Genomic DNA, 27,203 nt, shown 5'->3' with positions numbered 1-27,203 from the left:
GGCAAAAACCAAAAGTGTTTAAAAAAGTGTTTGAATTTTTGTTTAGTTCAACGTACCATGCTACATACCTCATGATTTGTTTGAGGGTTTTAATCTTTTAGCAGGTAATTTGAGAGTTTTTTCTCCTTTTTCTACATTCTTGGCCTTTTACATTTGTTTCCCGGCAGAGCTTGTCCTTGCACACGCTGGTAGATGGTCAGTGCGTTCATGTACTGGACTGATGGTGACATGAAAATCAGAGAAGGAGAAAGAAATGGGTGCTCTTTTCTTTCCTCACACAACGTTACACTTGAGTTGCTACGGCGACAATGTGCTCACTTTTACAGCATCTGTCAGCTGAGCACGAACACATGTGCATACACACACAAATAAAACACACAAAAACACATAACGACAACCACACCGAGCCAGCGAGGAGAAACAGAGTGAGTTGTTTGCCTTTTAAAAGCAGATAAGAGAAACGCCAACTGCTCCACAACAGCCGCAGCCAACAATCAGCCACAACTTATTTAGTCTCTGCTCTCTCATTATACAACCTGGACCACATTTAGCCTGCTAATTCACTTCATCAGCACCAATACAGACACAGTAACAGCTGGGCTGGAGCATTTTGCCATTTCAATCTTGTGTAAAATATGTAAATGACAGCATTCACAGTGAGGTGGCCAGCAGCAGCAACAGCAGCCGCAGAGCTAAAAGAAGCTCTAATGACAGCAGCAGGTAATTTCCCTGCTCTGGGTTGTGGCAACTTTATTATACTACATTGTTCCTCCTCACTGTAGTGTCTGCTGCTGGTGATTTATTACAGATAGCACATGGTGTGTGTTTATGTGTGCACAGTTGAGATAAGATTAGCAGAGCGAGTGGCTATTGCATCTGTTTGCTCTCTGGAGGCTGAGGGACGCCTCTCTCCGTCTGGCCTATTGATCCAGAGGTCAGCTCAGATTTAGAGGAGAGTCTTCTTGGTTGAGCGACTCTCTCCAGCCCACAAACCCTCAGACTTTAGCTCTCTGCCCCGCTCTTTTAAGGCAGCACATTCAGCTAATCCTGTCTGGGCCATTAGATGGGTTGGAGCTGGGCAGCCAGGTAACCCGGAGCTTCAGCTAATCTTGGAGCTGACCGGCGGCAGGATGTCTGCAGTTGCTGCCGGGAACAACATGGTGATTCAGTCGGTTGAGAGGAGCTGAGCCGTGGATCTGTCAGCCAGAGAGGCTAAATGTGTTCCCGCTGAAGTGTGCTGCATGTTCACATGGTGAGGAAGAGCTCTCGTGCCGTGAGGTATTACAGCTAAGAGGCGGTGTAAATGTCATGTACAATATACTGTGTTGGTCTGAAGCAAAGCGGGAAAAAATGAAGCCTGCTGTCCGGTAAATCTCATCCAAAAGTGAGCTACAAGTTCTTCTTTACTTTTGCTCTATCGTCAGTGCTCAACCTCCCTCGCTATAGTGTTTCTGCTCGGCACTTTACAGACTTTACCTGTCAGTAAAACTGTGTAGGCAGTACTTCTCATTTTTGCATTTTCTTCGGATGAAGTTTGAGCTTCTTTGGGTTTCTTTACTTTGTCTGTTCATCTATCGTAGCTTTCATTGGCAATTCTTTTTCAATTAATTCCAAAAAAAAAACATCAGACTCTGTGCCTTTGGATAGACTAAACTAGAACCAAAACTCTGGAATAACACATGTATAGATGCTTTTAGTGATTGGCTGAGGTACTGCAGTTGAATGAAACTGGATGCAAAACATTGCTGGCTAACGCGTCTGTTATTGTTTGTAAATGTTCCCTCTGGCTTTATTCAGACATGACTCAACATTTACAAAAAGATGCAATGCTCTTGTGATATTTAGCCTCTTTTTTGTCAGAAGGAGCGGAATGAGAGAATAATATGGTGAGAACAGTGAGAAGTAACAATATAAAGGAAAAAGGGTTTTCTCTTCTGCATCATATTGCAAAATACATTGTTTGTGATACATTTTGCATTTTCTTATATTTCACACATGCCTGTCTCCAGACTCACTGTCAGCCACGCAGCATCTCTTTCGTAGTGGGTAGTTTGTATTTTTCATGGCCAAAATCATAAAATATCGGCAGATTAAACACAGCAACAATCAGTGTGTCCTCCACACATCCTTCTTCATTATTGGTTAAGACTGCGACTTTGCAAGTCAAATTCCGCCGATGTTGAACTTCAGGTGATGTGAAGATGTGAATTTTCTTCCATCAGAAGCAAATGTTTTAATGCTTTTTCACTCACTCACATTCAGTGGAAATGAAAAGGAAGAGGCTTAGAAAAAAGATCATGGTTTGGCTTAAGATAACTATGTTGGTTACTAACATAACATAATGTCACGTATGTCATGTGATGCACTGCATTACATTGTTGAATTTTGGTTTCACACAGGACAAAACAGCAGTCTCCTGCGTCAAAGTCCTGCATTTGTTTGACCCTGCGATCCCAAGCCGACTTTGTCTCACTTGTCTTTGTGTGACACACAATGACACAGGCTGTTTTTGAGGACTTTGAGGCTGTTTTTGAGGACTTTTTGAGGACTGCGATTGACGGCTCTCATTCAGACTAGTGTTTGTGTTGAAAGTGATATGGAAATGTGACTGCTCACAGTGCCATTGTGACCTTTACGCAAAAGTGACGTGAGAGAAGTGTGAGAAAACTATGACGGCCGTGGCAAAAATGCAAATGGTCCCATCCAGAGCTGGAGTTTAGTTTATCTGTTCTGGGCTACTGTAGAGGCAACACAGTGGTCTCTATGGGAGAAGACAAGCTTTGTATGTACATGTAAACAGCTCATTCTATGGTAACTAAAACTCAACGAATCTCACGTATAAGTGATTATACACTCACAATAACACAGTTCTGAATATTGAGTACCATTTTTGACAATAGATGCCCCTTAGTCCTGCACACTGGACCTTTAAGACATGTCTAAAAATGACCCATATGCAGTAATGCTGACTGCTGGGTGAGCTAGTTTCCTTGACAGTGTATTTACAGGGGATCAGTCGCTAGGTCATCAGATCAAGATGTCACCTCAGTTGATTTGGGGGTTGCATGTGGATACATTATACCATATTTATGGCTTAGGCCATAAGTGGTGTTAGCATCATGTACTTGAATCTCCCCTCATTTACCACTTTATGTCACTAGCTTTTTCAGGTGAGCTCACTGCAGGACCACTGCGGGCTGAACAAAACATATTTATTCATATGAAAATGCCCCAGATAATTGCTCAGAGGCCTGTGGTGATAAAAACAAGAACTGCTGTGTCTTCACTTTCCAGGGTCTATCTTTACTCAGCAAAGACTTTTTCTCGCTCCTAAAGTTAAATGGATCTGTATCAATAGCAGGTTGTTACCATGAAGTAGCTGGCCTGTTCTCAACTTAACCAGATAAGGCTTGCTGGAGCCAAAACAGTACTGATTGTATCTGACTCAGGAAGGTGGAACTGCTGTTGGAGCTCTGGAGGACAGATTCAGCTTTGTTAAAACCAGGCCAGTGTGAAAAGCTGTTTGTCTGATAAAACTCTGGTACCTTCTTCGCATTTTTATACACGCACACACACACACCCAGAGAAGTGCACACACACGCTGCACATGCACTAACACATTTTGGCAACTTTGGAGGTGTTCTGAGGTCAGCTACAGACTGCAGCACAGATGCGCTATTTAAATACTGCAGACTAATTAAATACAAGTCAATAAATGATCCCTTGGTAAACTGCCTGCACCCTCAGAGGGAGAGAGGGAGAGTACACAGAGGGTCAGTTGTAGACTAGAATAAAGCACAACAGGCATTTCATCTGACCTCTAAATAATGAAAAATAGGTTACTGCACTAAAAATACCTTGTGTAGGTTATTGAAGCCTTGTCCCAAATCACAGCCCAACCCATAAGACAGACTTGAAAGAAGGATTAAAGGTGACTGAGGGAAAGAACTTCTTTGATTCAAACCATATAGCAGTTTAAAGACTGCTGCTGTTACAAGCTATAATGTGGTGGTGAAAGCAGAAGTCAGGTCCTCTGCGTGCATATTTTTTAAACCTCAGGGTGTTCTCTAACCATGATGTCCATAAATACAGTTTTTGCCCATTTGCAGGATTTTTCACTTGCAGATTATCCTGTGAAAACAAGCTGAAGCAAACATGTTAATGCAGGTCAGGCACAGGAGCAGTGCAATGTTGGCAGTTGTTTTGGCATCAGATACACAGACCACCTCTTATCGCAAACAAAAGTGCAAACAGCAGTTTTGGGGGGGAATTTTGTTGGCAGTAGTGCCCTCCCAGACCTTTCCAAAATTCCCCAAAGCCTTTTATTTGCAGTGTTTTCCAACCACAGTGATGCATCAGGAAACTAGACCTGGCTCTGATTGGCTCCCACAGCTAAACAATAGTTGCTGTTACATGGACAATATTTTTTTAGTCTGATTGAAATCATTCTAAATAGAGATTCCAACCGAGCAGTTTACAAGGACGTTAAGACTGTATGTGTGGTATACATTTCATGCCACACATTTTAAATTCATGTGTCTAATTCTGTGTCCCCTGTCTTAATATTGAGGTTTTTGCAGGTTCATGAACACAGTGCAGGCAGAGCTCTCCATGAGTTTGTTTTTTTCTCAGCAGCAATTTGGAGCGGGATGGATAATTGATCCGTCAGAGCTGATCAGATCAGATGGATGGATGAGAGGAGCAGTTGCTTTTAGTGAATGCAAACTTTTAGACCTGGCAGAATAAATGATTTTATGATAGTTTTACTTTCAATGTGCCTGACGTTCTGCTGCTCCATCTCTGCCCAGAGTACGCTCTGTGCTCCAACAGTGTGGTGCTATAAATAAACAGAATATATATTCCAAAAGTGTCCGATTAAATGTTCCAGCTTCAAAAATTAAAAATCTATTTGTGCAACAGTTCTAGGAGTTTTTACCAAACTTACTGAGAATATTAATTCATTCAATACTTAAGAAGATAAAGTGGTTACGTCATTTGAATTTTACATTTTAATACACAATTTACATTTTAATTCAATAGTAAGTAACATACTACAAATTACAGATGTCCCCTCAACACCTCACATGTAGACTGTTGGAAAACATTACAACTGACTAGTGTGGCTAGTATGCAGGCTACTGCTACCTGAAACAATAGAAAATTGTAAATATTTTTGAATTTATAAACAATCCTTTGTCAAAGTCAGAAGAGGGAGGTGCTAAGAAACAGCTGTTTTGGCATGTTGTTACTGGCGTCCCCTATGTCACAGAATGTTATGCCCACATGGGGCAAATGTGCAGAAATAATATAATTCTAAAAAGGGAGAAATGATCAGATTAAACATTAATATGGTTATAAGGTGTTAATGTTTTCCTGAACACCTCTCAATCCGATTGAAAACTCCCTCCGTTTGGGCCAAATTTCCTCTGGTCGAGGTGTTTACATGAGGTATTTTTATTCTAATTGGGCTATTATTTATTCATTATTAGCTGAATATAAGGATCCATGTAAGCACATGACTGAAATCCATCCAGTCAGGCCATTTTGAAGGATATGAAATGGAACCTTATCAGCAGGTTCACCTTCTAATTTCATCAATTTAATTTATTCAATTACATTCTAAGTAAAGAATATTTATTTGGAAAATATCACTCATGATCCATGTGAAAACAACAAGAATAATGAATATCTGATGTGAGTCTTTCCTGGGGAAAAGTAATGCTGGATTTCTTCCTTCTAGGTCTGATTAATAAGGGATTAACTCTCATGCAGTATGGTTGGATCCAGTTTTGTCATATCAAATATTCCAATTTGTTGTATCAAATGTTATTAGTGGCTGGATTTGTGCCTTGGCTTCAGGTTAGCTTTTGCAATCTCACTATTTGCATATTGATGTGTCTGAAGTCCATGAGCAGAACAACCACCAGACTGAGTTCACATGTTCCTCCTACACCACAACCTGTTTACCATAAATGATGCTTATTGTCTTTCAGACTTGGAAGGAAGGTTGATAAGCCACTAATGGATGATAAGACATGACACGAAATGAACATGCACTTCATTATGCTTCAGTTAATGAATGAAGCGTTGTGTGGCTTTACATTTAGAGACGGTCCCTGCACGGGGGGAGTTGAGGGAGAGCAACTATGCAACCTAATTAAAAGTTTCAAGTTGGAGGCATGCTGATTGTAAATGACTTCAGATGATGCTGGTGGGCTTACTGTTGATCTCAAGCTGTTCGAGCAGTTAATTAAAAAAAAAAAAAGATGTGGCGAACCAAATCGGTTACAGATTGCAATTAATGCACTCTGTGAGCTGGGGCGGGAGTGATCTACCCTGCCTCGTTAGCAAGCATGCGCCCGCCACGGTCAGCCTATAAGAAGGCAACCGCTTTTATTTGTTTTTCATCCTTTTTCATCAGCCGTTATTAACAGCAAACCAAGCGATAAGCAATCATGTGCACAAGGAATAAAAAAAAACAAAAGCTGTGCCTCTTGGGAAAAGCCCAACTGTTGCTATGGCAACCTACCCGCACACTAAAATGGGGGAGATTTTATTTTGAAGGACGGTCCTCTCTTTATATTCACCCTCTGTCCTTTATTCCTCTGTCTGTGAGATGATCAAAGGTGTGACAGGTAGATAAAGCGTGGCCGTAAAACTGAGGGAGACGGACAAAAGGGGGAGAAAAAAAGGGGACGGGAGGAGGTGGGTGCATGTGTTAAAAAGAGATTTCAAGCTTTAAAGGATAAACTGCTGAGAGACTGTGTTAAATCACAGCTTGGTGATTTAACGGCAGCCTCATTTTCACTTAAATCTCCTCCTGTGACCTCTTCCAAACACACCTGACTTTGGCGGTAATGAGTAGTGTTATCCCCCCTCTGTATGACACATGAGGTTGTGATACAGGGTGCATTTAAGGTGATGGAGCCTGTGATGTAGTCAGAATTTGGTTTGCAGTGCTTCGTGGGTTTATTCTGGATGCTTCTTCCCACATCAGTGACATCCTCCTCCTCCTGTTCCTCGCTGGAAACCGTACGTAGGCAGGAGAAGTGGGTTACACGCAGGAAAAAGAAAGATCCTGAGGGATGACACAGGAAAAAAACAACAGCGGCTCCCGACATCACAGCGACGAGGAAGGAAACTTAAATATGAGAGACAGCGTGTCAGTTCGGTTCCACTAGTCTACAGCTGCTACTCATGTGAGCAGAGCATGGAAGAAGAGGATGTTTTGATTTAGTTACACACAGGCAAAGTGATGTAGAGTTAAAGGGAAAGGTGGGTGAAGCGTAACTTGTAATCAGTGATCACCATACCGCTAAAGTCCTCATACATTAAACTGTATGACAAGATTATCCAAAATGTTCACTGAGCACTTATTCTTTAAATAGAAGAACATAAGACTTTTTAGTAGCGCCGAGGCTGGATTAAATGACACTTAAAAATTTTTGACCAAAAAAAACAACAAACTTTCGGTGACGTAACAAGTGAAAATGGAACATAATGCAGTAAGTATCATTTACCTCGGTTATAACCACCGGAAAATAAGAGTTGTTGTTTTTGTTACCTTAAAATGACCTATTATATTCAGGAACGGGTCCTCGTCCATGGAGTCTGCCATGTTGGACCACCATGGTTCTACAGTAGCCCAGAATGGACAAATCGAACACTGGCTCTCGATAGTGCCATCCATGTTTTTGCATTTTCACATCGTCCACCATAGTTTTGCGACAAACAGCATCGGAAAACTTTTTTCTTTTTATTTTTACTTTCTTTTTTTTTTTTTTTTTTTTATGTAAAACTGCTTTATATAGTGTTTTCAGGGATTTTTTTTAACCTATTTTAACTACCTGGTCCAGTGGTTTTGGAGAGGAAGAGATGTTCTGGACAGTTTCCTAAAAAATGATCACTGAGGGAATTCTAATGTATGTTTTAACTGATTGAAATCTGAAATCCTCACCACTAGACGCCACTAAATCCCACTAAATCTTACAAACAGAACCTTTGATAAAGGATGTTGGAAATGTAAGCGAAAGATTATTTCAGCTACTTTGGAAACTTTAGGCAACAGAATGAATGAAACCAATACTTTAAGTGCATGACATGGTAGTGTAGGTAGTGGGTGTAATGCTTTAGTGTTTTGCTTTACTATGATGTTACTATGATATCAACTCTAAATGTAGTTAAATGCACAATATAATAATAATTTCTGCTGCTAAATGTCTCTCAATTATGGGGGCACGGACCTTCGATTAACACCCTGTAGCAACTGGAATTTAGCCAGCATCAACACCAGCATTGAACTCTCCTTCATTTCATCTGTTGCTATCCCTACATAGGTTAGACTCATGCTGCCACCAGCCAGACCCCCGTTGTTGAGGTTTGTGCTGGCTAAATTTTGGTAGCTACGGCTAAGCTGAATATCTGTCTTCAGAACTATCCAGTCAGCGAAGTAGTCTCTTGTGGGAGTGAGGCTTAAGGACCGTGGGATAGGCTAGCGAGCTAGCTTCTCTTATTGTTATTAGATTGTATTGAATGCACTTGGGTGCTATGCACCACAGTTTCTCATACTTAAAAATATCCTGAACTTTGCTTTACTGCAGATGCTGCCAAGTGTAAACATCTTGTAAGCTACAGTAAACGTCCGCCCTTGTATCTCAAATCAGAAAATGCATACACTTGCCGACGCTCTTAAAAATGTGTTCATTTTTCATGCCCTGATCTGAACTGCTAAATCTTCTCCAGGGCCCTGCAGGAGGCGGCGGACCATTTCCACGAGTGGAGAGTTCAGCCTGGCCTTTAACTGATCTGACACTCCTACTGCTCACCTCTGCTTCACCTCTCCAACAAAGAACCTCCCCCTCACCCAGGGAGCCTTGACTCCAGTCTCCCAGCTCTCCCACACCTCCATCTTCTCTGCTCTCCCTGATCAATCCACCGCCAAAACTCCCCTGACTCTGGCCCTCCTCCTCCCTCATCCCGGCCTGCCGTGGTGAGTCTCCCCTGGGTGGCTGAGGCCATGGCGGTACCTTCAGCCCACGAGTTTCACTGGCAGAGCCTGGCACGGCTGCCCAGCGGCCGTGTTTACCACACTCTGTCTGAGGTGGGGGGGCAGATGTACATGCTGGGGGGCTGCGACGCTGCGGGGAGGCCCTGCCCGGCCCTGGAGCTCTACTCTCCAGAGGTACAAGACAACATGGACACTGTCTCTGATGTTTCATTGTTTCCTGTCTCAGAATAGAAAGTACATGACTGACATAGTAGCTTCCTGTAACTAGTGATGTCAGAGCAACAATAATTTAGTAACAAATTATTGTGAAATTTTGCAAAAAAGCAACACTTTCTATTTTTTCATAGTTATAACAAACAAACAAGTCTGAACTAACACATTCAAACATACGCTCAAGTGTAACAAAATAAATGTTATATTTCCCCAAAGCTCTGAATACACTGAGAAGGGGAAAAAGAGCTGGAAACTCTATATAATTAATGTAATTTTCTTGGCAAATGAATAATAAAGTACTGTCTATATGGTAGCTACATTTAAATTTCCAATTTAACATAAAAAAATTAAACCTCCCGTCTCCAATAAATACATTTAAATTGGAAATAAAATAGCTCTATAAATAAAGCAAATCGCAGCACTGAGGAGGTGCACCAGATTAGAAAAAGAAAACCAAGTTAACATCTTCAGCCTCTCACACAAAGACAACTTTTGTGGCTGTGCTCCAACTAATGTCAATATGTTGCCTGACATACTGATGCTTTAAAACTTGTACAAGTTGTTTTCTTTTTTAGCATCTGTTCTCTCCTGTATTCCATTTATTAAGTGTGTTACATGTGAAGAGGGGGATTTGACCTACTTGCTAATATTAACTATATTAACTTTTTAACTATTAAAAAGTTAAGTCCACTTGTCATTTTTAAGTTGCAATAACTTCATAAAATTAAGTAGATAAAGCTAAAGTAAACATAGATTAAGATTTGTAATTATATTTACTTTACTTTTTCAAGGCAATCAGTTTCCAAGATTATTTTAAGTAAGAGCAACTTGTCAGATTTACAGTATAGATGTAACAATGAAGATGTAATTATGAAACATAACCAGATATTCTGACAGATGACCTGACGGTCATCGTTTTTGGGTTTCTCTGAACTGCTTTGCCTGAATGAAGCTGTTCTGCATGTCTGCAGGGGGATCGGTGGATGAGCTTGCCTGCCATGCCCACCCCTCGTGCGGGGGCAGCTGTGGCAGTGCTGGGCAAACAAATCCTGGTGGTGGGAGGAGTGGGAGAGGACCAGACTCCCCTGAAGGTGGTGGAAATGTATAACACAGAGGAAGGGAGGTGGAGAAAGAGGAGCGCTCTGCGGGAGGCTTTGATGGGTGTATCCATCACTGTGAAAGGTAAGGACTCCGTCACATAAGTAGTAACACTTTGAAAGAAAGTGTTCCTACAGCTGACCCAGAATTTATAAGCTGTGTCCTACTTAAACACTAATACTTTAATGTATAAGCCTCTAGTTTCACTGGTACACTGGTGGGTGAAAAGCCGCCAATAATGAGACCAAAAAGGCGTGGTTAGTTAAAAACAATAAGCTGTTTGGATTTAATTTCTCAACGGTTTAAAAGAACTTCCCTCAAAATCAGGAACTATAAATTGTGAACTGTAAAATTACTGGAAAGCAATCTGTTTCAGTTTAAAAAACACCCGAAACTATTATTTATCTCCAGCTCCAGACAGAACTCAGAGGAGCATTTAAAATAAGGAAATAGGTCCAATACCATTTCATTAAAAATATTATTTAACCATTCCCAGTTTCACATGCGCGCAGGAACCACTGTTTGCTGGAGGGGACTGCGCTTATAAATGTGTGTGTATGACTATGTATGTGCACTTAGAACCAATGTCCTACACAAGTTTTTTTGCAAGACATCAGCAGCATTTCGAGCAGGGTTTGTGCCGCTAAAACTGAGTGTTTTATTTATCAAGGCATTGATGTTATTTCTAATGGCGATTGTCATCAATACAGCGTGTATTTAGCAAGACATCGGCAGCATTTTCAGCTTTAAATGTGCCACCAAAAGTCGATATTTCATGCCAGAACTTTTCCTAACCATAACCACATATTATACATCCAAGGAAATTCTATAAACATGAACTCAATGGTAACCTGAGCAGGCTTCTGATTGAAGCAGGCATTTATCTGTAAAAATGTGTATCCACACCGGGCTAGTAAAAGGGACTGGGCTTTTATTTTTAGGTTTTACTGCTTGGCTTTTGACACATTTCTTTTAGGCTCCATTTATTCATCTGGTAATGTCCCTAACTTAAGTTGATCATATCAAGTATGGAATTAATCTGTTTCAGTTTTTGAGCTATGATAAAGACCAAATGTGGCCTGAAACTGCCTAGATAAAGATTTTTTGGAAAACTTTGGCAAAGTGAGGAGTCCACAGTCACTGACAGAATAAAATAGTCAATAAAACAGATATTTCAACAATTGTGAATCACAGCAACCACAAGAGGCCCTTGAACATACAGTCATAAATGTGCAACAAAATATTAGGCTGATTGGTCAAGTAGTTTGTAAGATTAGCTGCAGACAGACAGGGAAAGACACTTACACACACGACCAAACACATGATCCTCTCTCGCCCCCTTATGTCTCGTGGAGATAATGACACAGAATAATGTTTTAATTTAAAGGGGCACTCCACCAATTTTACACATGAAGTCCAGTGTACAGTACTTCATCATGAGGAGTATTACTCAGTCTGTGAATGTGTCCTGTAGCTTGTGAGGGAGCTTTCCAACGTTTGAAAAATTAGCCTGTCAAGGTTATATTTAACTCTGCTGCTTTGGATTTTACCACTCTTTCCTAAACCTGTCGCTTGTGAGTCACCCAGCTTTATTGAAGTGCAACACTAAATCACTCAAGTACCCCTTTTGAATTAATAATAACTTTTATTTATGTAACTAGTCACTTTATGTGCCATTGCCTGTGTTAAGTGTAGATATGATGATCAGAGTAACTGTACTCCACAGAGAACTTCACGTTATTTTTAAACACACTTTATGAACAGCACTCGAAACAACAGTTTAATACACCTGAACTGTAACCAAAAAGTCTCAGGTAAGTTTTCCTATCTGATGTCAAAGAGCAATTTTTGGGCTCTGACACTCACATTTATTCTCACATTTCGGGATTGGTGCAGTGGTCTATATAAATAAACAGTCTTTTCACAGAGTGTCTCTCCAGCCTTGGATGGGTTTGTGTTCAGTCCAGCGGTGCATCTGTCAGTGTCTGCTGGAACACAGATAGATGCTGTAAATACAGAGACTTATTGGTTGTGTACGGGCGGCTCTTTCCATCTCCCCGCACAGTCTTCAATCCTCAGGTCTTTGATCGCAGATTTATCCCCAAACTTATCCACAGCAGCTGAAAATGAGACAAATAGTCTGACAGAATGATCGATAGAGCCAAATTAAAACAAATATGGTATATCTGAATGGATAGTCATTCGCAGATTTGACTAAATAACGCAGTACTTATTGACATTTTTAGAATCGTTATTTTCCAGATCTTAGATAATGGACTTCAGATAATGAGCTTTTCTAATCCCCAAAATGAATATAAAGTATGTAAGGAAAGTTTTTTCCTTCCTTATGTAATGTAGATACATTGAAGTAAGAATTTGAAGTAAATAAGTATAATTTATGAAGAAAACTTGGAAAAATCAATGAAGTTTTTTTTTTTTTTAAAAATGCATGCTGTTTCCCTGCAGCTTCTTTTCTTTTCTGATGGTTAATGCTGCTCTGTATTTTCCCCCGTGTCAACACTCTCACCCACTTCCATTCTTATGCTAGAGGTGTCATGCCAAAGTGCCAGACGTGGACTCTTGCATTTTATTATTCTGCTGCTGTACTCCCTGTCCTTCCCATGTCTGCCACAGTCTCCTGCCTCGTCACAAACTTCTCAGCCAGCTCTCTGGCTTTGCAGATTTTTAGCACTTCATAAAATAAAGTGCCAATGAGGTGTTTCCATCTGCTGGGATTGGTCTTTCACAAGCTTATCATTGTAGAGCAGGTTGTTATTGTTTGACTCATTTTAGCAGCATTTTTGTTAAGGTTGTTATGTACCCAATATTTCACACACTATACTTCCATAGAATCCCTGCATTTGATACATTATTAATACATGAAAGCACTCAGATGAAAACTCTAACTCTGCGTGGGTGTGTGCGTGCGTGCGTGTGTGCATGCGTGTGTGTGTGTGTGTGTGTGTGTGTGTGTGTGTGTGTGTGTGTAGATGGCCGGGCCCTGGCTGTGGGGGGAATGGGTGCTGACCTGCTCCCGCGTAGCATCCTGCAGCAGTATGACCTTCGAAAAGACGTGTGGGCGCTACTTCCTCCCATGCCGACTCCACGCTATGATGCCAACACACATCTGCTGGCCAACAAGCTCTACGTGGCAGGTGGGTGTGTTTGTACTACAGTATTTTAACCCTTTGAAACCTGAGCAAATTGGTTTGATTTCTTTAAAAAAACACGAGAAGAAGCAACTGTACATGGCCCAACAAATTAGCAAGAAATTAGAAAATTACCTGAAAATACAGTAAACGACAAGGAAGAAAATGACCCCCAAAAAGTAATGAAAATTAAAAAAAAAAAAAATGTTATGCACATAATTTTAAATATATCATTATAAAATATTGTCAATACAGGTTTTAAAGGGTTAACAACGTACATTTTTTCTCAAAATTGTTAATATGCACAAGCATCTTTACAATTATGATTATTAATGTCATTTTCATATGATGCTTTAGGCGGTCGGCAGTGTAAGCGGCCGGTGAAGGCCTTTGAGGTGTATGACACAGAGACGCGTTCTTGGACGACGCTACCCCCCATGCCTTGTAAACGTTCGTACGGGGGTGTGATATGGGACACAACCGGGAGGTTGTGTCTCCTTGGAGGACTACGGCAGGGAGGCGGACACCAGAGCTCCAAGTTTACCAAGAATGTCAACATATTTGACACAAGCCAAGGTACGAAAACACCTTTTCTTTTACAGGTTTCCATTTATTCTTTTCTTTATTTGAGAAAAGTTCTGTATTTTGATGTAAAATTGAATAGTGTTGCAGATGGAGTCTGACGAAAGGTTGAACCCTGCCACTTCTGTCCTCCAGAGCCAAAATTCATAAATGAGAACACATACACATGCACACACAACACATGCTGGATGAAAATCCTCTCTAGGTTTCTGAGTTATAACAAGTATGTCACAATTAATCGCAAAGAAATGCTTGTAAAACAGTCCAGCTGGAAATGCAGATGCAACATATGCCATCTTGAATTATTTCACTTAATATGAGCAGGATGTGACTTCAGTGAAGAGTTGGAATGAGGAAAAAGTATTGAGAGATAAATGATCAGTTTTATTGAATGGTTGAAAAGGTCTAGCTTGTGTAGTCTGGGTGGTTTAAAAGAAATTGTTCCAAATTTGGGAAGTGTTCATATTTGCTTTTTTTAGGCTTGATTGTAAAGCTCATACATGAGTAGAAATGTGAAAATGACAGTTTGTGACATTTGGAGAGGCTATAGCTACTCCTTAATGAACATTCGACTGACTTCAAGTCCCACCCCCATAGTGTCTGTTGCTAAGACAAACACACTTGACAAAAGACATGTGGTGACGTCCGTTCTGTTCAGCCTTGTGCCGCAATCTTTATTAGTTTCAGGCAATATAACTTTAAGACGCAGAAAGCCAGGACTATAGTCTGTGATGGAAGGATAAATTCACAATGTAACCTTTAAGAAAAAGCAACAAAGTAGTGACAAAGGAGGACAAAACAGTCAACTTTTTTCTCCTGTATTGCCTGTTAAGTGTCCCCAGGCACTTTTTCTTTTTTACTTTACTGAAAAGCAGTTACTTTAGTTAGCCGCTACTAGCTTTTACTGTTCATTCTAACAATACTATTATAGTGTATTGCAAAACTAGTGAAGTACTCGTCAGATTCGCAGCGAGCTAGTGAGGTAAATTGTTTCTCCCTGCTTCTAGTCTGTATGCTAAGCTAGGCTAAATACCTCCTGATTTCATACTCAACACAGAGGCATAAAATATAAATCAATCTTCTCATCGCTGGCTCATAAGAAAAGAACATAGACATTTCTAAAACTGTTTCTTTAACATTATAGATGAAAACCAGACCTGTAATTTTTTTTTAAAGAAAGTCACTGTTAGAGCTGGTTAATACAGACATTCATTTTTTTATTTTTTTTTTTAGATATCAGCAAATGTCTCATTATCTCCTTCACTTACCGCATCCATCTTCATTTCGACTTGCTGTCACACACAGCATCCATTTAAATCATCCACAGCATGAAGAGAGATGGTTTTCTCCTCAAACAGGCTGCTTTCTCTCTTAATTCTGTGCACACCCCGTGTCCCACAACACAGTGAAATGACTTATCCCTCTATCCTGCAAAGACACCCCAGAGTAACAGGTGAACAAATTGAGGAGGGACCGGAAGAAGAAATGGGAGAGCAAGAATCGATAAGTCATTTTAGACAGCTGGATATACGGCTGCACATCGGGATTGGTCGAATAGAAGCCAAATAAAGCAGAACGTGGGAGTGATAATGTTAATGTATGATAATGGGGAGAAAGTTTGCCTTGTGTACGAGAGATAGAGGAAGAAAGAACGAAAGAAAACGCCTTCCAACAGACACCAACACAAGCGCGGGCGTGCATATACCGATGCATATCCACACGCACGTGCACACACACAAACGGGGAAGGCAGGCGTACCCCGTTTCTCCAATCTAATTTTGGTGGAGATGAGATTGGAGATGAGCTGCGGAGGGAGGGCTGGGGATGAGGAGCGCTTTAAATTACAAGATCCAGAAACAGATTGCTTTATTATCCATCTGCAGCAATATCTCTCCACACACACACACACACACACACACACACACAGTCTTGCAATCTGCTGTCACACAGTGATATTCTATTACTGTTCCATTCCATATCTCCAATATTAAGACACACACGCCTGTTAGGTGATGTTTCAGCATTGTGGGTAAGCTGCAACAAGTACAAGGCCAAAATCGCAAAGAACGGAGTTGTGAAAGAAAATTAACGTAGAGAATGACAAATGGCCTGAGAAAATTGTTCAAAGGGTCAGTTCATGCAGAATACTAAAAACATATTTTCTCCTTAAGTGATAGACAGCCGTGCAGATATTTGTGGTTTCATTTGCCCAGATCTCGTCTTTATCCGTCTCTGAATTGTCTGCCTCAACAACAATACAATGGAATCAGTGATGCCAGCACCACAAACAAAACTTTATCCACCTCTATTATTTTGTGGTGAAGGTAGTAATCTCAGAGATTGATGTCTCAAAACTCAGACAAATTGATGACAGCTTTGCAGGATACTGCCCAATTCCACTACAGCAACTCAGGCCCTTTTTATGCATTATAATCAAAGGAACTAGGGTCAGAAGTCCTTTATTAACATTAAAAATTGACAGTTCTAAAAGAAAGATAAAGTCAGAGCGTTAGATTGTGATTGTGATCAAAACAAAACAAAGAGAGTTTAAGAGATAATCAAAAATGAATATGCTGTTTGATTCAGATAAAGGACACAGCGACCCCCCTTACTGTTGGCTCCAGAGCACAAGGACTAGGAATGCCCACAGTTCTGTGTAGAGGGACTATTTTACCTCCTCGGATCCATGAGTGACGTAAGTGTAAGATGATTGGTCAAGACGTAAATGTAGATTGTAGTTTTGTAAAAAAAATCAATAAAATATTAATTCAGAATATTTAAAAATGTTTAAATACGCATTTTTCTCAGTGTTGACACCATTGATACTACTTTGTCACTCTCTCTTTTCTCAGAAAGAGTTGCGCGGCCATAATTATAATATATTTTACGGGGGGGGGGGCATCCGTTTTTCTATCAGGCTGTAAATTTGTTTATTTCTGCTGCAGAGTTTGGCATTTTAACATGCGGGTCTGTGGGGATTGATTGTCTCTTATAGCAGCCTCAAGTGGCCATTAGTGGAGCTGCACTTTTTTATTTATTATTTGGTTGCTGCACAGTTCCCACATATCCCCGCCTCCTCTCACTCGCTCACAGTGCTGTGGTGTCGTCACTCGTTTTAGTCGCTACAGTTGCTTAGAGGCTTTTGTGGCATGATACTTTTTGTTGTTTTTACTTGCACTTTTGAAACGCGTTTTGCATATCTGACACTCTCAGAGGCTTTTCAACCTGTGCACTAACGCAAGAAGACTATTTAATGTTATTATTCGTGCGTACCACAGTCATTCAGCAGTACTCTGCTACTAACCAAGAAAGTCATTGTCATGTTATGTCCTTGTTATATTTACCTGTTAATAAAGTTTTAAAATGTATGCCCCTAAAGTCAAATTTTCCACATGGTATCAAAAATGGTTTCAAATATCGATATTTTTCAAGGTATTATATCAGGGCTAGAAATTCCAGTACTGTGTCAACACTCCTATGTTGATTAGTCGAACTCAGTTAATGCAATACTGGCAACCGCCACTTTTAAAAACCGTGTAAAGCCGTGTGAAGAACAAAAAGCATATAACACTAACAGCTGTCATGATCCTGGGTTTCGTGTTATATTGTTTTGGGGTTTTCTGATATGTTTTCTTGTTACTCATGTTCTGTTTCCTGGTTTATTTTGTAGTATTGCTCCTCATGTGTCAAGTCTGTTTTTACTTCCTGTCTTTGTGTGTTTCCCTGATTGGTTTCACCTGTCCCTCACTAGTTGTTCAGTCCTCACCTGTTCTGTTTTAGTCTTGTTTGCTCCACCTTTGTGATCTCTGCCACACCTGCGATTGTTAGCCAATCCCTGCGTTTTCCGCCTTTTACATGTGTCCACCTCCCCCAGCTGTGTCTCGTTCTTGTGATTGTTGCCCTGTATATGTAGCCCTGTGTGTCTCTCTTTGTTCATCGTCAGTTCATTTGTGCCCCTCTCTGTTGCCTCCACAGTGTTTGCTGCTGTTTTCACCCCTGAGTTCTTACATGAGATCCTAGTTGCTTCGGTTTAGTGTTTCACTTGTGCTTTGTGTTTTAGTTACATGCTTGTTTAGTGGACATTTTCATGCTATGATATCAAAAATCATTAAAAAAACATCATAGTATAGCATGTCGTCAAAAAAAAAAAAAAATCAGAATAAAAGCTTGCTTTTGGTTTGCACACCTGTCTGCCCTTTTTGTCCTGACTTTGGGTCCTTGTGAACTCCTGACAAACAACAGCTTGTGATGAAATAATAGAAGAAAACTCAGACAAATAGTTCAACATTAAAGTCCAGGCTTTACTGAGCATATACGCAGTAGTGGAAATACAACACAATTTTGACACGTTAAAGCAAAAGAGGCGCTGCATTGCAACCATTAGCTGGCTTATGTCACTTGAGCGTTCTGATTGGCAGTGTGAATGCAAACTCTGGGGAGCTTGCCAATTGGCAGTTTCATTTAGAGAGACCTCAGAGCTGTGTGGTCCCAAAACACCTTGCGACATTTATAATCATAGTATCCATGCATGAAAACTGCATCTCAAGCTCATCTTCATGGTTTTTTAAATGCTGTGAAAACTAAAACAGGAAAGCACAAAGGGCATTCTGTTTTTTCTGATTTCTTTCCTGACTTTATTTCAAGGTTCATTTATCATCATTGTACAACAGTGGATTACACAATGAAATTCAGTCTTCATGCTTCACAAGAAAAACAAACAAACAGGTGTGCATATCTGTGGCTTCTTAGTGCCTGGAACCACTTAGTTGAAAAGGGGAATACTTTTTTTGACTAACCCTTTAAAACTGCTTTCCTGTCAACAATAACTAAAATTATGAATCCTGCTTTAACTTTATCCAATAAAAACACGCTTTGATCAGAAGCTTCTCTGAGGCATGTAGAACTCAGGCAACAGTAACAAAAACCACAAATGATGCCATCCCCCTGGAGCCAACTAGTGACTAAATGTATTCCCACGTCGTCTATATTTGATTTCTGTCCTGCCTGAGATGGTAAAACCCACCCAGAAGACTTCAAAGCAGATGGAATCAAGCAGAAATGAGAATAGGGCAAATGTGCTCTTGTTTTGGCCGTGACTGTGGGCCAATATGTAATTACTGAATCATAATGGCGAGATTCTGTTCAAAAGGATGGTCTGTGTGGTCAGCAGTGTTTGAGATTTCACACGTGACAGACAGACAGAATCCATCAAAGGACGTGAAGCAATCACCATCCTTTTCTAGTGTTAATCACGATGGACAATTACAGAGGAGAGCTGTGGACGAAATTACTACCACACAGACTACAAAGCCCAGTCTTCAGAGAATCGCCTCATCTCCCTCATTCTATTGTCATTCTCTCTCTCTCTCCGTCTTTATTCTCCCTCTCTGTCTCTCCATCTCTTTATTCTCCTCTGCTGTCTCCCTCCAGAGTAGAATAATGCATGCTGGTGTTTTCCCCGAGTCCTACAAAGAAAATCTTGGCGCAAAGACTTGTGTAATCCCTCCAAAGCAAATAGGAATAAAGCTTGCAGTCGCAACTCAGTCTCAGAGGATTGAACCATAAGTCTGTAGTGTGATGTGTTGACACACACTGTAATTTAAAGTGGAAAATCCAGCGAGTGACACTGTAAGCACTGTTTATAAAAGAATTACTAGTGTTGTAGCCTGCATTCTGCACCCACTTTGTAGATTTATGTTGTATTTTACTTTCCATTGACTGATAAATGGAAAAGTAGCATGTACATCAAAGCATGTATCCAGTTTTTACTGTAGTATGAAGTATAATCCAAGAAGAAGATAAGTATAATGTTGCTTTCAGAATCAAAGAGCAGGACTTTTTGTGGATCCCCCATCTTGGTTCAGTGTATAACAATCATTAAAAGATGAATCCATCACACTAGAAAGACATTCTGATGTCTCAATTTGCAGTAGACTCATTTTGGCCAGAATCCAATGCAGTGTGCAATGTGGCCTTGCCAAGGGGTTGCATTTGAATTTATAATGCATTTTTGTTTTTAATTTTTGCAGATAAAAACACAACTATGAGTCTGCAACTATGCTAGTAGCTCTGTGAGGCTGTACTTAGGCACACTGAGCTTAATGCTAACATAAGCATGCATACATGCTTACAAAGCCAGCTATAATGCTTAGCAGGTGTAATGTTTGCCAACACAAAAATCTTAATAAAGTGTTTCCATGACAACATTCGCTAATTAGACTACACACAAAGATCAGCTGAGTTTGATGGGATGACAGTGTCATCAGTCTTGCAGGTATGTGGTCATAAGTATTGGATACATTCTCATAATTTATCCAGTAATTGTACAGAGTAACCTAAAATCCCAATGTTAATCTTCTGGTGGTGCTCGAGGAAAAGGGGATCAGGGCACTAGCTGGGAATACCAAACTTGGTAGGACTCATCCTCTAGGCACCTGAAGCGTCTGTACTAAATTTAATGGCAATCATTCCAGTAGTTAAGATATTTTAGTCTAGTGGTGAACTGACAGGCTGACATCCCTAAAGCCCCTTAACTAGCAAGGCTTATAAAAACATACCTGCATGTAGTAAGTCCAGAAGCAAATTGCACGAGATGTCCATAAGTTTAAACTTAGCTGAGATATCATGCTAGTGTTTTCCAATAGGTGATTTACATCTTACATCATTAAAAAAGGTTGCACCTTAGTTCTTACACAGAAATAGCCAAACCTACCATCCGCCAAGTGACACGGCTAGCTGACCAAATGTTGGACTGTACATAAAGATGGATGACGCGTCTCCACATACTCCCACTGTGCAAAAATGAAGCCAAGATATCCCAGGCAAGGCTGCTGCAATCATGCGCTGGTGATGCCATTTAGAGTCAGAGGTCTCCATGGTATCAAGTTCTCGCCCATATATCTGCACAACCAATCACGAGCAGTGCTACTGAACGCAAGTACACTGATTAGCACACATAGCTATGTCAATCATGACTTCAAACCCTGTTTTTATAGTATCAAATAACTAATTAAAACCAAACTTATCAGAAAGAAAACACTTAAACAAACATCAGTGTTTGAAGAACTACCTAATACAATGACAATAAAACAATAAAACAGTATTTGGGAAAAGATTTGATTTTTTTTTTTGTTTTTTTTTTAGTTTGGCCCATGTGCCATTGACATGCATGGAGGGGGCGGAGTCTATGACCTGTACTGCAGCCAGCAACTTGGGGAAAGTGAGACGATTTGGCCTCACTTTTGGGGAGCTATAATGTCGCCTATCTTTACATAAACAAACTAACTAACAGAAAAGCTTGCTAAGTTACAGATTACCCACTTTTGGTGAAAAAACAGAAAATGATGTTAAGTGGGCTGTGGTCAACATATCTTACCTATTAACAGTCAAAATAATGGGCGTAACTGCCCGTGCAGTCACCCATTAGTCTGTGAATGTTTTTGATCAGGCGGGTATCATTTCAAATATTTCTATACTAGTGCTAATACACAAACTTACTTTTGATACCTTGCGTACTCACTTTGAGGATATAAACATATTTGAATACACCACCCTTTAGTCATTTACCAAAAAAATGAACATCCCAGATTGATGTTTTATCCCAGTGTGAAATATCTGCCAGGAGGACTTCCCTCTGGAGAGAAAAGCGAGCAGAGTGGACAGCCAGCTGTGATCTCTATTCTGTTGTCTTCAGTGTTACCAGGCTGGAGAGGAAAACACAGCTCTTCATTACACACTGCTGCACCAGGCAGCAAGGCTCACCATCTGGCTATTTATCTCTCTTTCATTCCCTCTATCTCTGTTTGTTTCCCTCCACCTTTTTGTCTCTGCCTCTTGTTTAAAAAAGATTGAGAATAGATTAAAAAAAAAAAAGAGGCAAAAAGGCAAAAAGAAAGAGAAACAGAATGAATAAGGAGACGATGAGAGAATGAAAAAGACACGGTAGATAGAAGAAAAGGCAATGGAAAAAATAGTTTGAGAAAAGAAAAGAACAAGATACAGATCCAGATAAAAAGAAACAGGAGTTAGACAACAATAAAAGAGTTAGACGTTTTTGTACTTTTGCTCTTTTGCTCTGTCTCTATCTTTCTAATTCTCTCTCCCTCCCTCGCTCCCTAATGAAGTTATCTTTCATCCTCTGTCACGATTCTCTCCACCCTGGGTTTCCTTTAGATAAACACAACTTGGCAGCAACAAAACCTAAAAGTAAAAAAAGAAAATGTCTGCAGAGTCTTCTGGGGAAAGAGAACGGCTTTGTTTTTCATTTCCACCACTTTCAAGTATGCTTTTTATCATCTGGAGTACTTCAGCTTTTGAATGTGAAGGAAATGTCACCTCTACTTCAACCCCATTAGGTCTTCTGTAATGGCTTCCACATATTTGGCTTGTTTTTTCCTTTTTTAATGTCAAAATTTTGGGGTGTTTCAGTACTTGTTTCAAATGGTGGATAAGAAAAAGCACCTGCTCACCACAACACCTTCATGCACCTTATCAATTTAGATTGTTCTGGTGTGAGCTGCCGAGTGTTGCAGATATTGGCCTCACAGATGTCTGCCCTCTCTCCATTATAATGGAACTAGATGGCATTCGGCTTGTGGTGCTCAAAGAACCAAAACATAAAACTCAACAGCAGTTTCTCTTCCCAGAAATACTATTACTCAAGATAATCCACACACCTTGGATGGAGCAGTTTAATGTGGAAACTATTTTCTTCTAGCGAGCTACACCCGCTAACCATAATACTGCACATAAAAAGTGTGCATCTACTACAAGCTCACCTACCGGCACCTGAGCTAGTTAGTCAAAAGTTACACCCTCTTGGTTGTGTGATGCCCATGGGCCCAGAAAGACTTTTACCTATTGACTTACACTGAGAAAGAGATGTCTGTAAATCAGTGGATCATTTTTTGTGAGTGTCAACCCCTACCCCCTGCTAAACGACGATCTAGATAGACTTCACTATCTAGAATTAAGCCATCCAGTTTGAATACATTTGGGAAGTCTAAAAGCAACGCAAGACTGAATTTTTTAGACTGCTTTTCAAGCTGGCCAAGCGCTAAACCACAAGTCATTTGCTCTGCCGGTGGAAGTTACCCAGAGATCCAGGTTTTCTATACCCGAAAAAGAGCTTGGTTTTTTTGGTGGGCCAATGAGCAGGTCTCATAGGAATGAACAGGGCCCTGCCTCCATGGCTATATCCAGACTTTCTTAATACATCCATGGTGTAGCAGCTATTTTTTGTTGTTACTGGCGCAGTCAAAGCGAGCAACAGGAATAAAATAAAAACAGGGCATGTGACAAAAGTGTTACCTCAAACGATTACTTGTATCCAGCTGCATCGCTCAAGGTCAGTTAGGACAGTCCAGTAGGAAATAATGGAATTAACCAGATTTAGTCACTGACGCTCGCTTGTGCCGTGTCCAGTTCAGACACGGTGTGACTCTGTCTTGAGGCACTGTGTCCTATAGTGGACAAAGACCACACTTCCCAGGTATGTCCTCACCACACAAGGCAACAACATAACCTCTATCACCAGCCTTCCCACATAGGATTTTACCAGATTTTTTAATACCCTGTTCTTAATTTACTGCACTACATACACACCACTACACTCACAGTGACTTAAACCAGTATACCTATTGTCCCTGAAGGTTTTCACATGAACTGTAGCTTTCAGATATCTAGCTTATTTTAGATGATGTTTTACAGTCTTGGTCAGACTTCAAAGGTCGAGTAGCCACCCTGGACTTTCTCTCCTCCTTTCTCCTTTCCACACCACATAGGAAGGTTCAAATTTTTCATTAAAGTTCACTCATGAAAATAATGTGCCAACAGTATCCCCACTTTCTCTGCCTAGTAATATTCTGACCCCATCTCCAACCTCCCGCTCCCCTCTGTCTGTTTGTAGACTGCGTTTGTTATAACCTTAATGTGTCCTTCTTTTGTGTGTGTCTGTGTGTGTGTGTGTGTGTGTGTGTGTGTGTGTGTGTGTGTGTGTGTACCGTGAATGTCCTGGCTGCAGCTGGCTTGCGGTCGACCTGTTTGTGCAGGTCGCACTCTGAAAACAAGCTCAGCAGCATCCTGTCCAGCCAAAGGAGGACTACGGTGCCGCTGACCTCACCCTCAGCTACTTCATAAGCTTGTACACACACATCTGCTCGTTTCAGCTGTCGTGTCTTCTCCTGCAGGCGCCTGGTTAAAGTCCGAGGAGACGGTGGCGATGAAAACAAAGAGAGCAGACTTTGCTGCTGCTTTCCTGCGTGGCCGGATGATAGTAGCAGGAGGACTTGGTAAGAGGGATACATCGTGGATTTTGCTACATCCATGTTTTATTATTAGTGTCATAACAGTTTCATGTGTTCAGGTAGTCTACTTATAAGTGATCAAAGTCAACCTCTGTGACAGAGACAAAATCTAATGAGATTATGGCATTTGTCAGACTCATCATCAGATTGATTGATTAAATCCTGTGTGTTTATGTTTTTAGATTTTCTGTAACATATGAGCTTCAGTCAGTATACAGAAGTAGAACATGGGCTAATATTCATTGCCTTTGATATGTCTGATACCTTTGAGGTCATGAGCCGTCCGCGCTGGACACAGTGGAGGCCTTTCATCCTCAGAAGAAGAAGTGGGAGAGGTTGGCTCCGATGACCTTCCCCCGTTGCTCCACCTCCTCCATCGTCATCAGAGACCGCCTCCTAGTGGTGGGAGGAGTCAACCAGGTACACAAGTGTTAAATTTAACTAAAAATGTGACATTATAGATTTACAGTAACTGCTGCTTATGCACCTATCAGCAGCTCAGAGTATCCGGCCCACTTAGAGTCTGTAGGGTCCTGGAAATAATATTGCCTATGTAGTAGGCTTTTGCAGTGTCTAATTTTTCATATCGTCATACCCTCCTGAAATTTCACTGGGGTATGCAGTACACGAGGGTGCATCGTAGCATCTCAGCTCAGCTGCCTGTTTGACTAGTTGAGAACGGAGACTGAGCTCTGGTGGTGCATGCTGTGCACTATATACGTAAGTTTTATAGAAAGACAAGCACTTGTATTTATCACGGCGATGACAAAAATACCTTTCTGATTTCTAAATACCCTTATTTCTAAATAACTACTATTGCAGTCTATAATTCTCCTGGGGGACCTCAACCCTCACATGGGCAGCTATCGAGAAACCTGGATGGGGGTGATTAGGAGGAATGACCAACTCACCAGTTGGGGCAAACCTTTTTTATTTTACAGATAAACAGTACACAAAAATATGATTCTGAAACAATTTGAGATGAGAAAAAGGCAATGCAGTAACAAAATCTTATGACAAAAAGTTATTTTCATAATGTTACCAGCTGTAGCTTTAAAGACTAGTGCAGCCAATGCAAATAAAGTTGCCTAAGGTCTACATGAAGTGAGTGATACTTTACGCCACAGTGTCTCTTTCGTTAATGCAAAGCACTTGGAACCAGACCTTAACACTATTATCCAGTGACAGAGCCGCAGTGTCTGCAGTATCAGAACTGCAGTTCAGGACCTGCTGTTTTAGTTCATCCTGCACCACCTGTCGGCTAGAGAAGCAGCAGCAGCAGCAGCAGCAGAGAACAGTAGTAGTAGATTTGTTGCATCAACAAGTAAAATATTTGGGAAAGCAATATGGTGGTTTAGACTGACTAAGTTCTGTATTTTAAACATTTGAACCATCAACTGGCTGCTGTTACTGACATCAATTACACATATTATTTCTAAACTCATCAGGAGATTGAGTTTGCTGAGTTGCCAAGAAACTACAGATGTTCAAACTCTCACTAATCAAACCAGTGAGTAGAGTGCAGACAAAAAACACACAGAGAGAAACTCCTCCTGTGAAATAATCAACTGTTTATGTTTATGAAGGGCCCAGTTGTTCATAGAAAGAACAAATGCCTATTTTCAGGGCATTTAATAATTATTGAAGCACATATGGCTGGAGAATGTTAAACAAACATGCAGAAGGAAAATAGTAGCCACAGAAAACAAAGTTAACCTGCAATGTCAAACTTGCAGCAGCTATTCCTTTCCTTACCTGCAGGTGGCAACAGCATTAATAAAACTGACTGGAGATTGACTGAACAGCTTCACCTTGCGGAGAATCTGCAGCCTGATAATAGTGATTGAGTGAGTTGGTTATTTCTGTAAGGTGCCTTAAATATCTAAAAAAAAAATGCATAGTAAAATAAGAGTAAAACTTTATTAAAATTTCCATTTACAAACTATTGCACAACTTGTGCTGTGGTTACAAATCATTACATATTGTTTCGATGGTATCAGCAGTTAAAAAAAAAACTGACATGCCAATTTAGAACAGTATTTTAAAACTGTACTTACTGTACGTACTTTTATTAAAATATTGATTTGTCATACCTCATACCTCACAGTTTGGCTAAGAAATAAAGATTTAGTCGGTAATTTTTATGAAAATAACTTTTGGTCAGATTCGCTAAAACTGTCACTTCATCCTCCCAGAAGATAGATTATCTGGAAAAGCCAAGCCAATCAGAGGCAATATTTTTCATTTATTTAAGGTGTCAGTATTAAATTAAATGTCAGCATGGAAATATGTCCAACCTTCAGCCACCAATCTTTTCTCTCTCACTCTCTCAGGTTCCCAGCTCAGCTCATGAGATCCTGTACGTAAAAGAAGAAGAGTATCTGTAGCCTGCTGTAACTGAAACCTGATGAATGCAACAGATCGGCCATTCTACTTCCTCTTCTCTGTTCAACCCTCCTAAATCAGACTGTAGTGCGATATATAGGAAGCATTGAAAAATACCGAGAGTTGGAGTGTGAATTGACTTAGTGATGTTACATAACAGACAACACTGCCCCCTGCTGGGCCGTGCTGACACTGAGCCCCACATGTATGCACTCACATGCACAATGGAGGAGCTGGCTCTTTCTTTATACCCAGTTATGTTTCTATATACTTTAAGAACGTGATACTTCTGCGTTGTATGTTCCATACATGGAGAAGAAACTATTTTGTAGCTTATATGTCTCGTAATGTAGACAGAAGACCTATTTTATGGCAAATATGCATTTCATGTTTGGTTTTGTGTCTTTGTTCATGTGTGTATTTACGTAGATAGTGTGATTTACTTATAAGCTATTCATGTAGTTT

At 40.4% G+C, this 27,203-nt stretch overlaps 1 protein-coding gene across 1 annotated transcript in view; it reads left to right on the top strand.

Moving 5' to 3' along the window:
• klhdc8a (kelch domain containing 8A) overlaps positions 1–26,986 on the top strand; it is a 38,695-nt gene extending 11,709 nt beyond the window's left edge. Inside the window, exons 3-9 of the mRNA XM_042506593.1 lie at positions 8,743–9,181; positions 10,192–10,402; positions 13,309–13,473; positions 13,825–14,043; positions 24,237–24,338; positions 24,625–24,773; positions 26,687–26,986. Coding sequence (XP_042362527.1) covers positions 9,017–9,181; positions 10,192–10,402; positions 13,309–13,473; positions 13,825–14,043; positions 24,237–24,338; positions 24,625–24,773; positions 26,687–26,740 — 1,065 coding nt within the window. The 5' untranslated portion in view covers positions 8,743–9,016 and the 3' untranslated portion in view covers positions 26,741–26,986. The remainder of the gene's footprint in view (positions 1–8,742; positions 9,182–10,191; positions 10,403–13,308; positions 13,474–13,824; positions 14,044–24,236; positions 24,339–24,624; positions 24,774–26,686) is intronic.
• The last annotated feature ends 217 nt before the right edge of the window (positions 26,987–27,203 follow it).

The sequence above is a fragment of the Plectropomus leopardus genome, chromosome 2, assembly GCF_008729295.1.
Source record: "Plectropomus leopardus isolate mb chromosome 2, YSFRI_Pleo_2.0, whole genome shotgun sequence".
NCBI lineage: Eukaryota > Metazoa > Chordata > Actinopteri > Perciformes > Serranidae > Plectropomus > Plectropomus leopardus.
This window is presented reverse-complemented; position numbering and strand designations above follow the sequence as displayed.